Raw genomic sequence first — 13,362 nt, 5'->3', positions numbered from 1 at the left:
CTGCTTTCCTGGCAAAGCCGGGGTCCCAACTCAAACCTGCCTTTCTCCACCCTGTGTCCCGACAGCTCGCAAGCGCTCTGCCGAGAAGCGCGATTAAGTGGCACTCAGCGTATTTTCCCAGCTTCTTGGACCCACCTGGTAAAAAGAAAATAAAACCAAATAAAGGAGCCCGGGATGGAACCCTCGTTATTTTTTAAAAGGGAGAGAGGGGTCACATGACTGTGAGTAACGGCCTCGGCGAAGTGGCTCCAAGTCGGAGTTTGCTGCAGAGCCGCCCCCTCCCGCCGGGGGCGCTGACGTCACGGAAAAGCCCCGGTGCGGGCCGGCCGGCGCGCTATAAACCGCGGGGCCGCGGCGGCTGCGGGCGGCGGCACGGACGGCGGGCACGGACGGCGGGCACGGCGCGAGCACCCGGCGCTCGGCGGCCCCGCATCGCAGCGCGCACCCACGCAGCACACGCCGACTCGCGGGCACCCGGCCGGCCGAGTCAAGTAAGCGGGCGGTTTGGGGAGGGGTCCTCTGGACAGCGGTGGGCGTGGGCGGGCGCGGAGTGGGCGTTCCCAGCCCGCAGAACTTTCTAAGTTGGGAAAAGAGCCCCTGGAAGTTGCCGTCTGCGCAGTGGTTTTCTGGTCGGGGGCAGTTTAAGGTGCAGAGGATGCCATTTGTCATCAGGTTCCTTAGTTCAGTTCAGTAGGAGGGTCACCTCCTCCTGCAGACTCTGTGGTCAGAGGGCAGCCCTTGCTGGTACGTCATGCTTTTGTTTGAACGCCAGCCGGCCAACTGAGGCACTGCTTAATGAGATTGAAAAACCGGCTGGTCATCCCCGTTAGTGGCCGGCGTGTTGGAGTGTGGAGTGTGGGTGTGAGTCTGGGAAGGGGAGTGTGCATTTCTCACTCTCACGAATGATCTTGCTTATACACATGAGAAGCCTTCTACTTTATCTCGAGTAGCCGGAGAGAACAAACCTCCGTACAAGGGGATGGAGGCTTGCAAAGGAAAAGTTGTAGCGAAGTTGTTGAATGGCATTTAGCAGAGTCTCTGGCCTTCTGATTTTCCTCAGGAAGGTGGAAATCTGAGCTGAATTTAAGAACTTTTGGAGTGGACGTGGTTTAATGAGAGTGAAACATTTTCTCTGCCAATTCGATAGGTCCGATGGTGAGCAGGTCATTTCCCTGCAGGAACAACAGGACTTGGGGCTGGGATTTTTGAAACATGATGTCTGTGGGCAAGAGGGCAGAGCCCAGGCATAAACCTCACACAGAAATTCTTTTTTGCCCCCAAATAATAGCTTATTCAGGCAGCTGGAAAGCATCAGGGCAACTTTACTAAACATGGAAGTTCCAATAAGTGCTTGTCCAGTCCAGCCAGAGGGAGTGATGTCATTGCCACGTGTTTCCCACCCAGGCACAAAAGCCCGCTGGACGCTGGTGCAATTAAGAGCCATGTTTAGACAAGAGCAGCTAACCTGGCCAGCTGGTCCCCAGCTCCATTAACTTGTTGCTTTTCAAGCCACCTCCGAAGGCTGCTGGTTTCTTCGGGCTGCCACTGTGTCAGTGCTGAGTGGGCTTCCTTAAGGCTTCCTTAAGGATGGAGGAAGCTAGAGGACAGTGGGTAATACTCACGGTACTTGTTTCCTTTTTGCAAAGGACAGTCTGCCTGAGGAACTGGTTACTAATTGAAAGCCTCTTGGATTTGGGGACAGCGTCCTTGGGGTTCCTTGGGTCAGGGTTACTTGGGTCTCACCGCATCTAACCAGATGCCACTGATGACTGACTGTGTGGTTGAGCCCCCTGAGCTCTCGCTCATGCTTACTAATGCTTACCCCTTGGCTGCTTTGCTCTCCAGGACCCGACGATGACTCTGAATAACGTCACCATGCGCCAGGGCACTGTGGGCCTGCAGCCGCAGCAGCAGCGCTGGAGCATCCCGGCGGACGGCAGGCACCTGATGGTCCAGAAAGAGCCCCACCAGTCTGGCCAGCGCGGCCGCCCTTGCGCTGCCCCGGAGGACCACTGCCGCCGGAGCTGGTCCTCGGACTCCACAGACTCCGTCATCTCCTCCGAGTCGGGGAACACCTACTACCGGGTGGTGCTCATAGGGGAGCAGGGGGTGGGCAAGTCCACTCTGGCCAACATCTTTGCAGGTGTACACGAGAGCATGGACAGCGACTGCGAGGTGCTGGGAGGTAGGTGGCCCAGCCCCACTGGGCTTCTGTCCATCAGCAGGGGTCCAGTCCGAAAGAACGAGGGGGTGGATCCTTTCTCTGCAGAGTTGGGAGTGGTGATTATGCGTCCTTGGCACGGGCTGGGGAAGCTGAGTCCCCAGAAAAGGCCTGGCATGGGTCCTCAGGACGAGAAAATGCAAATGCTCGCAGATGGAACCCAGGCCAGAAAGGGAATTTCTTAGATTCCAGCTCTGCAGGGACTGGGGTGTAGACAGATTAAAGAGGGCAGGGTCAGAGGGTCAGGATCCCTCCTCTGGCGTTCGCCAACTCTGAGCTGGACTTTTCAAGAGCTCAGTGTAGACACAGCTTTTTTCCACGGTTATACCTAAAACCAAACCAATTTCAAAAACGATTAGGGTAGATTCATCAGTTTCCACCATTATTAGAGTCTTTTGAGGGTGTAAAATAGTTTAATATCTCTATTTGAAATAGTACGATATTAAAAAAAATTTTTAAGTATATCAATGGTGATACTTATGTTTGTATAGAGTCTTACAGGTTTTCAAGACAATTTTCCATGTACTATCTCACTTAAAATATTTATTATTTAAGACTCGCCTATTTCCAAAACTGATTTGAGATGACATCATCACAAAAATGCGTGTGTTCCTCAAATACATGTAAAGCATAACACAGTATTCTGGGAAGTACTGATTGTCAACTGTATTCATACAGTGACTTTCAGCCGCAGCTTCCATCTTAGCATATGTGACAAGGGGAGCTGCAGGTCCTTATCTGCACCTATCAACATAACGGAAGAACCTTCCAGTGCTTGCCCAGGTGTCATGGTCTGTCTGCACTCTCACTTGAGCTCACAGCTGAATCACAGACCCCAGGGTGAGGAGATGCCTTAGTGGTGAGTTGGTTCTGCCCTCTGCTTGACGCACAGGAGCCCTGCTCCTTCCTCCCTCCTGTCAGCCCATCTCGGCTGTTTCTTCTTGACTGTCTCCAGTGTCAGGGAGTTCACCGCTTCACGTGGCAGCTCTTGAGCTGGACTGCAGATGATGACTCATTGATAGAACATTGATTTCTCTCCTCACTTCTGGAATCTCAGGGACGATAGCTAAATGAGAGTCAAGGAGAAATAGGGTCAGTATCGGAAGGCTGATTTTCTCTTTCTCTGTAAAGGCTGGTGGGTGACTGTCAGTATAGGAGAAAGGGAGGGAGGAATGAACACTAGAATGCACATTTGCTATGGGAGAGGCGCTTTCTTGGGTACCTTATATCTGCTACTGTTAATTTTGGTTCTTATAAAATTCCTGTACTCATAGGAGTAAACTGGCCTCAGGGATACCAAGTGTTTTACCTAGAATCAGTGGGGTAGCTGGAATTAGAACTCAGGACTTTGTAATCTTAGTTTGGGGATGTTCTTGCACGGCCATTGACAGGGAACCTGCTACGTCCCAGATGCTATACTGAGTCCTTCTCCTGCGTTTTTCCTGATAAAACAAAAATTGAACCAATTTTGTGTTAATATCCTATTTTATAGGTGAAGAAACGGAGGCTTATGACATCATGTAACTTTCCCAGGGTGATAGAGCTAGTCTGTGGTATGGCTGGGAGTCAGACCGAGTTGTGTGCATTCACTGTATCCTGCAGCCCCCGGGTTTAGCGCCCACGTGCTGTGAGTATCAGGCGCATGCCTGGCTCCGTGCTAGGCTCAGGGGTACCCAGCGATGCATAGGATGCAGTATTCCCTCTTGGGAAGGAGTGAAGTGGCCGTGGCTGTAATTCAGAGCACGGCGAAATTGGTGAACACTGTAAGAAGTAACAGTAAAGTGTTTCGGGAGATTGACAGAAGGAAGAGATCAACCAGGAGTTTTGTTTGTTTTTTGAGGGAGGTCTTGAAAAAGTTAGTGGGTAGCAGACTTTCAAAAATGTTTGTCTGTTAGAGTGGTGTGGTGCTTCCCTGGAGGGTGGACTCCCCATAGGCACAGAGTGTTAAGGAGACTGACTCGTACCTGGAATTTGGGAAGGCAGGCTCCAGTATTTGGCTGGGGGGGGCGCGAAGGGAAAATCCTTTCCTTATCTCCTCCAACAGAGAATCTTTGGCAAGAAGCTTGTCTGTTGGGCCATCCTATCTAATGTGTCCTATTTGAGTAACTTAATTTATACTGTCTAGGATTACATCTCTTATCTGTAGGCAGCTGTTGGAATCACTAGTGGCTTCGTGTTTCCAAAGAAGAAGGTTTTCCAAGGCATGCCTCCACATTGTTCTTTTTTCAGCATTAACCATAAAAAAACCCTCTACATAATACTCTCATCAGAATTTCTTCTAATAAAGATGGATGTTGTTACAGCTATATTGCAATAATCTTACGACTCTCTCTACACATTTAATGCCCTTATTTATTCGTCCCTTCATTCATTCCTAAATAGTTATGAACATACACCATGGAACTTGGTGAATCACTATGGGGCCGTGCAAAGAGTCCTAGGGCTTCCCCCAAAGATGCTTACAGTACGTGTGCTAGAGACAGATACACGCCAGCTGCACGCCAAGATCGGGTGTGATGAGTGTCTTGAAAGAGGTGCGAGGACAGTGCTGTGGGAAATCAAGAGGAGAGATTACTTCTGGCTGTGGAAATCAGAAATGGGTTCGTGGAAGAGGTGGTCTCGGAGCTGGACCCTAAGGACGACTGGGGTTTGGAAGCCCTGAAGTGGGTGGGAAGGTACAGCAGCTGCACACGGAGAGTCTGGAAAGAGCACTGGACTTAAGTGTGTCGCCGTGGGTTCGGAGCCCGGCTTTGGTACAGACATAGCTGAGCGCCCTTGCATGAAGGGGTGACCCTCCTCAGACCTCCTCGTTAGTGAAACAGGGACAATCGCTGCTTTACAGGATGTCAGAGGAGTCAAGGAGAGAACGCATGCTAAGCACGTAGCCCAGTGCCTGGCACACACGAAGTATGGAATGCACGTTAGAGCCGATTCTGAATCTACCATTTCCTTTCCCTGGGCTTATCTTCCCAAGCGGGCACTTTTGTTGCTTCTGGTCCCCATCCCCTCTCGTCCTACTCTTGGCCAGGGGTCCGTGAGACGTCGCAAGACGCCAGCACGGTGTTCCTAGTGCAGGTCTTCCTTCACGGACCCTTGGCATCTCCTGGGCTAGGACAGCTGACCGCAGTTGAGAGTTTTGGGGGAGAGGGACGTTGGAACTCAGAGCTTTTGAGAGTCTGCCGGAGCCCGTTCTAGCATGAGAGAGAACACCTGTGCGGGTCCCACACAGCACTTGAACCAGTCCTGGACTGGAGGGTCCTCCACACACAGTGGGGGTCAAATGAAAGACAGGTTGATGTGTGCTAGTCCAGGGGAGATGGCGACTGTCACCAAGCTAGAAGCTCCGTCCCACCCCCTCAGGATGGTCTCTCTCGTTACGCGGAGTGTTCAGGTACACCCCAGCTGTCAGCGAGAGCACTGGAGACGTGAGGACTTCCCCAGACCCAGGATGCTGACAAGTCCTACCAGCCGATAGTCCTCAACCCTGGCTCCACACCCCTCAACCCAGGGCAAATTTCAAAGGACTCTTCGGAATTTCATATTCTTTGATCTCCCCTCTCCTCACCTGATTAGCCTTGAGAAGGCTAAAAGGCGAGTGACAAGGGGAGGAAGAGAAACTAGAGCTTTGGGTGCAGGCAGGGCCCTCTCCTGGTTAGCAGAGGGCCGAGAAACAGGATGCTTTGTGTGTCTGAAGAATCTGTGGGGCGGGTAGCCAGAGGCAGTATATAAAATGAGGTGTAATGCAGCGAAACAGGGTGGAGATCTATGGTTTTAGGCTCTTGGGTTTGCAGCACAATGATTTTCAGGCAGGGTTAAGGTCAGGAATCTTCCAGAACCGCAAAGCAGTTAGGCATCTGCTTTTTAAGGTGTAATCCTTAATCCACTTTTTCTCTAGGGTAATGATCTGGTATCTCTTAAACCAAGGGAAGGTTCGGGTTTGCTTTTCCCCCTAGCTATTGCAGTGTAGTACGTTTCTGTTTGAACTGCTGGGGACCTAAGTGAGTCCCTTGTACCTGCTTTTGGGTGGTGAGTGGTGGGCTGGGGACAGAGAAGGTGCTGTTTTGGATTTCCTGAACACAGGGAAGGCTTTTAGAGAAAAGAGAAGAAATCCAAGGTAGCAAGGGGCAGTCAGCCGGCCCCCCTTCTGTGCTGCTCAGCCTCTGACCATTTGGCTGCATGAATATGCCTGTTGCGTCATGAGGCCCTACTCTGCGGTAAGCCAGAGTGTGCGTCCCACTGTGATCCCATTCATGCTGCACGTTGTCCATGGCAGACAGGATGGGCATAACAGACTTTTAATCCCCCAGTGGGACACCATTACCATTGATTAGAATGATACCTTGTGGACGCAGGGAGACTGACAGAAAGACAGAGCCATCCCATCCTTAGTTAACTTTCTTCCCATTTGTCCATGTTTTCCTTCCTTTCCCTCTGCTGATTCCATTTCCTAGATGAAGAAATGTTTAAACCAGGAGCATTGCTTTTTATAAACCCCTCACTACTATAAAACAAGAGATGCTCTGGTTTCCCCAGTGTAGCACTGTTAAGCTAGGTTTTAGCAATAGTAGGAAACGCCATGTCTGGCAAGAACCAGCTTCCTCCATCCGAACAAGTGATGACAACAGCTAATATTTATTCCCTTTCTACTTTGTGCCGAGGCTTAACGTAGGTAATTGTCACACAACCATAAGGCATGAATACGGTTATCAATCCCATTTCATAGATGAAGAAATTGAGGCTCAGAGCACTTAAATGGTCCAGAGCCACATAGTTAAAAAGGAATGGCATCCAGATTCTAATTCAGGTTTGCTTGTGTTTATATCCCCAGTGCTGTAGTTCTCATTCATTCATTCATTTGATAAGTATTTGCCCACCTGCAGTGTGCTGCACACTGTCCCGGGTGCGGGGCGATACAGCGGTAAACAGCGTTGAGGCACATCTCTGCCTTCACCTTCCGGAGGTGAGAGGGACAGAAAATAATCAAATAAGTTAAGTGGATTGCATGTTAGGTACCTGTAAGTACGGTGAAGGAAAACTGGAAGGGAGTAAGAAATACTGGTAGGGGAGATGTATTGCAATTTTAAGTAGATGGTGAGGGAGCACTTCTCCTGGAAGGACGTAAGGGCACAAGCCTTTTGGATATTCCAGGGAACAGATTTCAGGCCAAAGGAGAAGCAAGAAAAATGGTAAAAAAAAAAAAATCATTATGAAAATCATAATTTTCAAATGATGAAATTTAAAACAGGAAACTTCACTGTGAAAATAGAGTGGGGATGGGCTCGTTTGGATGCAGTTGATGGGAATCCCTCTTGCAAAATCCCTTAACTCAGCCAGGCCTATCCCCCAACTGATCTCTGGGGGCCGGAGCTGCTCCGGTCCGTTGTACTGCTCACCCTTCACCTATACTCAGTCTGGGCTCAAGTGCAGGGAGGAAAGTTTCCATTACCACGTGGAGCTGGAGGCCGCACTTACGCTGTACTTAAGATGGAAAAATAAACCCGTTTATTCCTAGGGAACTGTATTTTTTTAAGGGAGAAAACCTCAGCCAAGACAGGGATAGTCTCAAGGTTTTTTCTTGCGTGTCTCAAAACAGGAAAAGTGTCTCAGCCCAGAGCTCCCGAAATTGCCAGTAATCACCCCACTGAAAGGGACAGTGGATTTCCATGTAAGGCTCATGGATGAGCCTTACGGTTCCACTGGGTGGTTAGCATTTTCTCAAGGCATCATCCATTGACTCTGAGTCCAAAGCTCTCAGTGAGTTTCTCCTTATGAATGGTTTTCCTATAACAAAGGTCTAGGAATGATGAAAACGAAAGCCTTTCACTTCAAGTGGCTCAGTGAGACACATACAGAAGACATAGGTGTTCTGCTTAGGAAGTACTGGAGGAACATCCGTAGAATGTTGTCGAAGGTGATTAAAAAATAGTAATTTGCATTTGTGAGTATCTGCATATTTGCATTGTTAATTGCATATTTAATAAGCTTATGTTTTGCATGATTTTCTACATGATGCTCATGTAAAAGTGTTGTCTATTTTCCTGACTCCAGTATCACTGTTCTTTCTTTTCTAGAAGATACCTACGAGCGAACACTGATTGTTGACGGGGAAAGTGCAACAATTATACTCCTGGACATGTGGGAAAATAAGGTATGCAGAGCCTGTAGCTCTCCGCAGCTTGCCTTCCCACAGGCCGTTTGGTGCAAGGGTGATCTTGTCCTTTTCAGCGTTCTAGGTGAGGTGGGCTCATTTTCTTGATTAGCTTTTTTTTTTTTCTGAAGTAGGACACTGTTCTAAAGAAGAGGTCATTCACAAATGAGCTCTGAATAATAAGCAAGTTGCAGTGTTTTGCCCTTAGTTCTATTAAAAAAAAGACAAAAACGTATATCTGCTTTAGGGAAAGTGCCAACAAGGACGGATGATCATTTAAAGCTATTTAAAACCAGATTCAGGGGCGCCTGGGTGGCACAGCGGTTAGGCGTCTGCCTTCGGCTCAGGGCGTGATCCCGGCGTTCTGGGATCGAGCCCCACATCAGGCTCCTCCGCTATGAGCCTGCTTCTTCCTCTCCCACTCCCCCTGCTTGTGTTCCCTCTCTCACTGGCTGTCTCTATCTCTGTCAAATAAATAAATAAAATCTTAAAAAAAAATAAAAAAAATAAAACCAGATTCAATGAAAGTTGACATTCTTTTTTTTTTTTTTTTAAAGATTTTATTTATTTATTTGTCAGAGAGAGAGCACAAGCAGAGGGAGTGGCAGGCAGAGGGAGAAACAGGCTTCCCGCCAAGCAGGCAGCCCGCCATGGGGCTTGATCCCAGGACCCTGGGATCATGACCTGAGCCAAAGGCAGACGCTAAACTGCCTAAGCCACCCAGGCGCCCCTGAAGTTGACATTCTTAATACTAGTCTTCAACATTTGCTTTTTACAGATTTTGGGCTTCTGAGCCTATATGCTAGACCTTCTGTTGATAGCGAACCCTCCTCGTCTCACAGAAGTGTTCGAAATTTCATCAGTTGGGAAAGGCAAAAGGGAGTTGTGGGAAGTCGAAGAAGGCTCATTTTTGGTAGATTAGATAGAAATTAGAAATGTGGTTCGGCAGAGTCGTTGTATAATTTATCGACTTAAGCTGTAGGAGGAATTGGACAGGGTCTCCTGGGATACACATACTGTTTCTTTGCAAATGATGCTTCATTTCCCAGCACCCCCTCCCCCCCCCAGCACTCAGGGAGTTTCCTCTCGTTTTATCAGGGGGAGAATGAATGGCTCCAGGACCACTGCATGCAAGTCGGAGATGCCTACCTGATTGTCTACTCCATCACAGACCGAGCCAGCTTCGAGAAGGCCTCCGAGCTGCGAATCCAGCTCCGCAGGGCCCGGCAGACCGAGGACATTCCTATCATTTTGGTGGGCAACAAAAGCGACCTGGTGCGGTGCCGGGAAGTGTCTGTATCAGGTGAGAGGGGTGGCGCCTGCCCCAGGGAGACTGGCTTGGGGTCCCCTGCTTTTCCTTCACCTAGGTGCTCTTTTCTTCTTCTTTCGTAAAGCTGGAACCAGGCACTCATTAAAATGCTCTGTGGAGTTTTGTGTAGAAGACTCCAGCATTCCCAGCAGACTGTCTCTGTGCTGATGGCCGCTGCCTTGTCCATCTGGGCTACTTTCTGGATTCCCATTTCCCCACCCTGGAATTCCTTTAGGGAAAAGATCATGCTTGGGGATTTACTGGTGCTCCCCAACCTTTTCTCCTTGTACTTTTCTCTTCTCTAGGGAACTCTTAGGAGTTCAGCGAAATAAAAGTAGTGTCTTTATGTAAGAATGAAGGGAACTCTGATGTGGGGAAACTGTGGGGGTTTCACTGAGAATAAGAATTCTGCTGTGGCTCCCTCTGGTTCCTGGAGACCCTAGGAACACCTTCCCGTCCCCTACCTTTTGCTTCCTAAGTTTCCGTGAAGGCATCAATCTGATGGTGTCGCGTAGACATTTTCATGCTGAGTTCAGGGATATCGCCTGTTTGCTGGGTGATTCCCCAAGTGCTTTTGGGGCCCTTGAGATTTTATTGGCCTAATACAGATTTGGTTCCTGGTGCAATGGTAAAAAATGAAACACTGCATTGCCAGGCCCCACTCAGGAGAAAAGAAACCTGATGAATACTTCATGTATACAACTAGCTCGGGAACGTCTTACTCTTAGGAGACGACTGTCTACACTGATCATTTTTTTCTAACCAAAACTTGGAGACGTGGTCAGTGAACAGAATGGAACGTTTGCCATGAAGGCTGCTCCGGAAAAGCTTGGTTACACAGTTTGCTCTAACTGTCTTGTACATTTGTGAAATCATCAACATTTTTTCAAAATACCTCATCAGAGCTTTAACATTGTTTTTTAAGAGAGGAAAGTCAAATAGTAGGATTCTTTTTCAATCTGGGGAAACCAGGTCAGGAGAAAGAGTTAAGAATCCGAGCGTGAGGGCGAAGCAGGCCTGGGTTCACCTCTGTCGCTTACGGGCTGTGTGAACTCCCTCACGCGTTGAAAAGCTCGCCCCCACCTCAGTTTCTTCATCCGTCTGGGAGGGGGACTGCATTTTTCAGGTAACATAGTGCAATTAATGAAGGCTGTGGTTTTTATTGTTAGAGTCGATATTACTATATCTGATGACATTGGACCTCCACACCGTGCATTTGTGGTGGACCAGCTCTAAAGCCCACCTCTTGCGCTTCCGCGAGTCTTCCTGTCACTCTGCCTCTCTCTGTTCCCTGGGAGGACACGTGTCACCATCACAGGACCGACTGACCTAGAGCTGCCTTGAGCCAGCTCCAAGTCAGGAGTCCTCCAGCTCGGCCGTGTGCCGTGGAGCTCCTCTGACTTTCTTCTCCGCTCCTCTCCTCACCAGAAGGGAGAGCGTGTGCTGTGGTGTTCGACTGCAAGTTCATCGAGACGTCGGCGGCTGTCCAGCACAACGTGAAGGAGCTGTTTGAGGGCATCGTGCGGCAGGTCCGCCTCCGGCGGGACAGCAAGGAGAAGAATGAGCGGCGGCTGGCCTACCAGAAAAGGAGGGAGAGCATCCCCAGGAAAGCCCGGCGCTTCTGGGGCAAGATCGTGGCCAAAAACAACAAGAATATGGCCTTCAAGCTCAAGTCCAAATCCTGCCATGACCTCTCTGTGCTCTAGGCCCCCAGAGTCACCCCAGATGTCCCCCTGATGGACATCGTTGAACACCTTTGGGACCGATAATCTATATTAGATTGGATCCTTAAGTATTATTAGATATGGCTTCCCCCATTGTAGCTGGGAATTAACTTGTTAGCCTCAAGGGCAACATAACGCATGGGAAACGAAAGATCTTTGTAAAATCAGTATTTATTTACAGGAAAAGCCTGACCTTGCTACTTGAACACCAAGACTCATTCGAGGATGTGTTTGGTGTTCACATGTGTTTCCTCTCTCCTCTGGATAGTAGAGAATTGAAGCCTACAAAAGAATGCTCAGAACAAGAACTTTTCGTTATTAAAATTTTACCCAGTGTTCTGATACATGAATTTGAGGCCAGTGGGTCATAGACAAATATAGGACAGCTGTCAAAGGATTTATCCAAAGGAGGGAGAATTTTTTTCTCTGTACCTTATATTCATGGAGCTCGGATCATAGAACCGGGCTCATCATAATCATGACTATTACTGCTCCATCAAGCTGTGAAAAGAAATGATGGACCTTGCTGGAAACTAAAGCTTAGCCAACAATTTTTGTTCCATGCCCACAGTTGGGGATCCAGAAATTTGTAGAATTGGGAACCAATACAGGTACCACTTATAGGATCAAAAATCATATCTTTGCTTCTGTGTCTTATAATTTTTTGTTTAGGGGAAAATTATTTAAATCAAGTTCTACTTAGTCAAACCAACATTGATGTTTTATTGTTTTTAAAGTCTGGGGCCATCAAGAATATATTTTAAAAATCTGAATTATTGATAACCTGGAGTGCAAAATGCCAAATTTGGAAATATAAACAAAGGTCTGAATTTTTATAAAACACAAAATGTAAATATTTCCAGTACTTTAGGTTGACCCTTGTATGCCACAGCTCTGCTCTATTTATTGTTTTTTTGCAAAATAATAACCATTTTAACATTTGATAAAGCGTATTTATGAATATATTTCTTAATAGGAAAAACGTCCATTTTATTACCATTTTCTATCTTTTTCAGAATATGCAAGTTTTTACCTGTGTGTCTTATAATAAAAGAAATAAAATCTTTGGGAAAAAAAGGCATTCTTCAATGTTTTTCCTTCCCGAATAAGACGATTATGATTCTTTCCATTTGCTTTTAGAGCAAGAACACTCTACAGAAACATACCTGTTATTTTATTTCTTCTTTTCATTGGTGGGAGTCCCATTGTTATTTGTTTCAAAGACTATCCCTGACATCTCTCCTTCAGAACCATGATTCACAATAATGCAGTTATTTTTGGCTAATGCAGTTGGGAAGTATTTGGGGTCCTCTAAATGCTAAGTTACAATAAAAGCCAGATTGATCTTTTACTTTGGCAAATTCCTGACTGAACAGATGGGCCTTTGCTCCCTGAACACTCATGGTCCTAAGCTTGACTAAAACATTAGAGGAAATTATAAAGATTAGGGGGCAAAAAAAAAAAGGCAACTGGTGATTTTCAGCCTGAGATCTATCTTGCCAGGCAAAGCTTTAACCAAATCCTCCTTGCTGGCTTTATTATGGCTTGACCTTCCTCACGTGGTTATCTATCCAGTGGTGGTGTGTGACCCCTTGCTGATGTGGAACGACCCGGTGTCCCCCTTTCACATCAATGGCCCCTGCGTGTACCCTCTGTCACTTACCCTGCCTATGTTTCTGAGTTTGTAATCAGACACACACTAATCGTGACAACCATGGGACCTTGAATTTGCCTAAAGCACCAGCCCTGTGACTCGGTTCTGCTGGCCTGTTCTCCTTTTTCCAAATTGAGCGCAAGGTACCCATCTCTGTGCACTTCGCCTCTTTGAATTGCTCAAAGAAACAGTACAAGGGGATGATAAGAGTGAACATTCAGGTTTCACAGGCAACATCACTGCCATTACATATCAGTGTGTCTTTGGAGCAAAGGCTAAACCTTTGTGGCCACCAGTTTTCTCACC

At 47.8% G+C, this 13,362-nt stretch overlaps 1 protein-coding gene across 2 annotated transcripts; it reads left to right on the top strand.

Moving 5' to 3' along the window:
* The first annotated feature begins 368 nt into the window (after positions 1-368).
* GEM (GTP binding protein overexpressed in skeletal muscle) lies at positions 369-12,479 on the top strand. 2 transcript variants are annotated; one of them, XM_040626126.1, is made up of 5 exons: positions 369-491; positions 1,846-2,185; positions 8,293-8,369; positions 9,468-9,672; positions 11,107-12,479. In XM_040626126.1, the coding sequence occupies exons 2-5, from the start codon at positions 1,855-1,857 to the stop codon at positions 11,382-11,384; spliced, it is 891 nt and encodes a 296-aa protein (XP_040482060.1). In that variant the 5' UTR covers positions 369-491; positions 1,846-1,854; the 3' UTR covers positions 11,385-12,479. The 2 variants fall into 2 exon arrangements, with proteins under 2 accessions (XP_040482060.1, XP_008687369.1); XM_008689147.2 differs by lacking the exon at positions 369-491 and adding an exon at positions 1,498-1,611.
* Positions 12,480-13,362: the final 883 nt, after the last annotated feature.

Source organism: Ursus maritimus, unplaced genomic scaffold (assembly GCF_017311325.1).
Source record: "Ursus maritimus isolate PB19 unplaced genomic scaffold, ASM1731132v1 scaffold_9, whole genome shotgun sequence".
NCBI classification, from domain to species: Eukaryota; Metazoa; Chordata; class Mammalia; order Carnivora; family Ursidae; genus Ursus; species Ursus maritimus.
The sequence above is the reverse complement of the archived record's forward strand: the minus strand, read 5'-3'. Positions and strand labels throughout refer to the sequence as shown.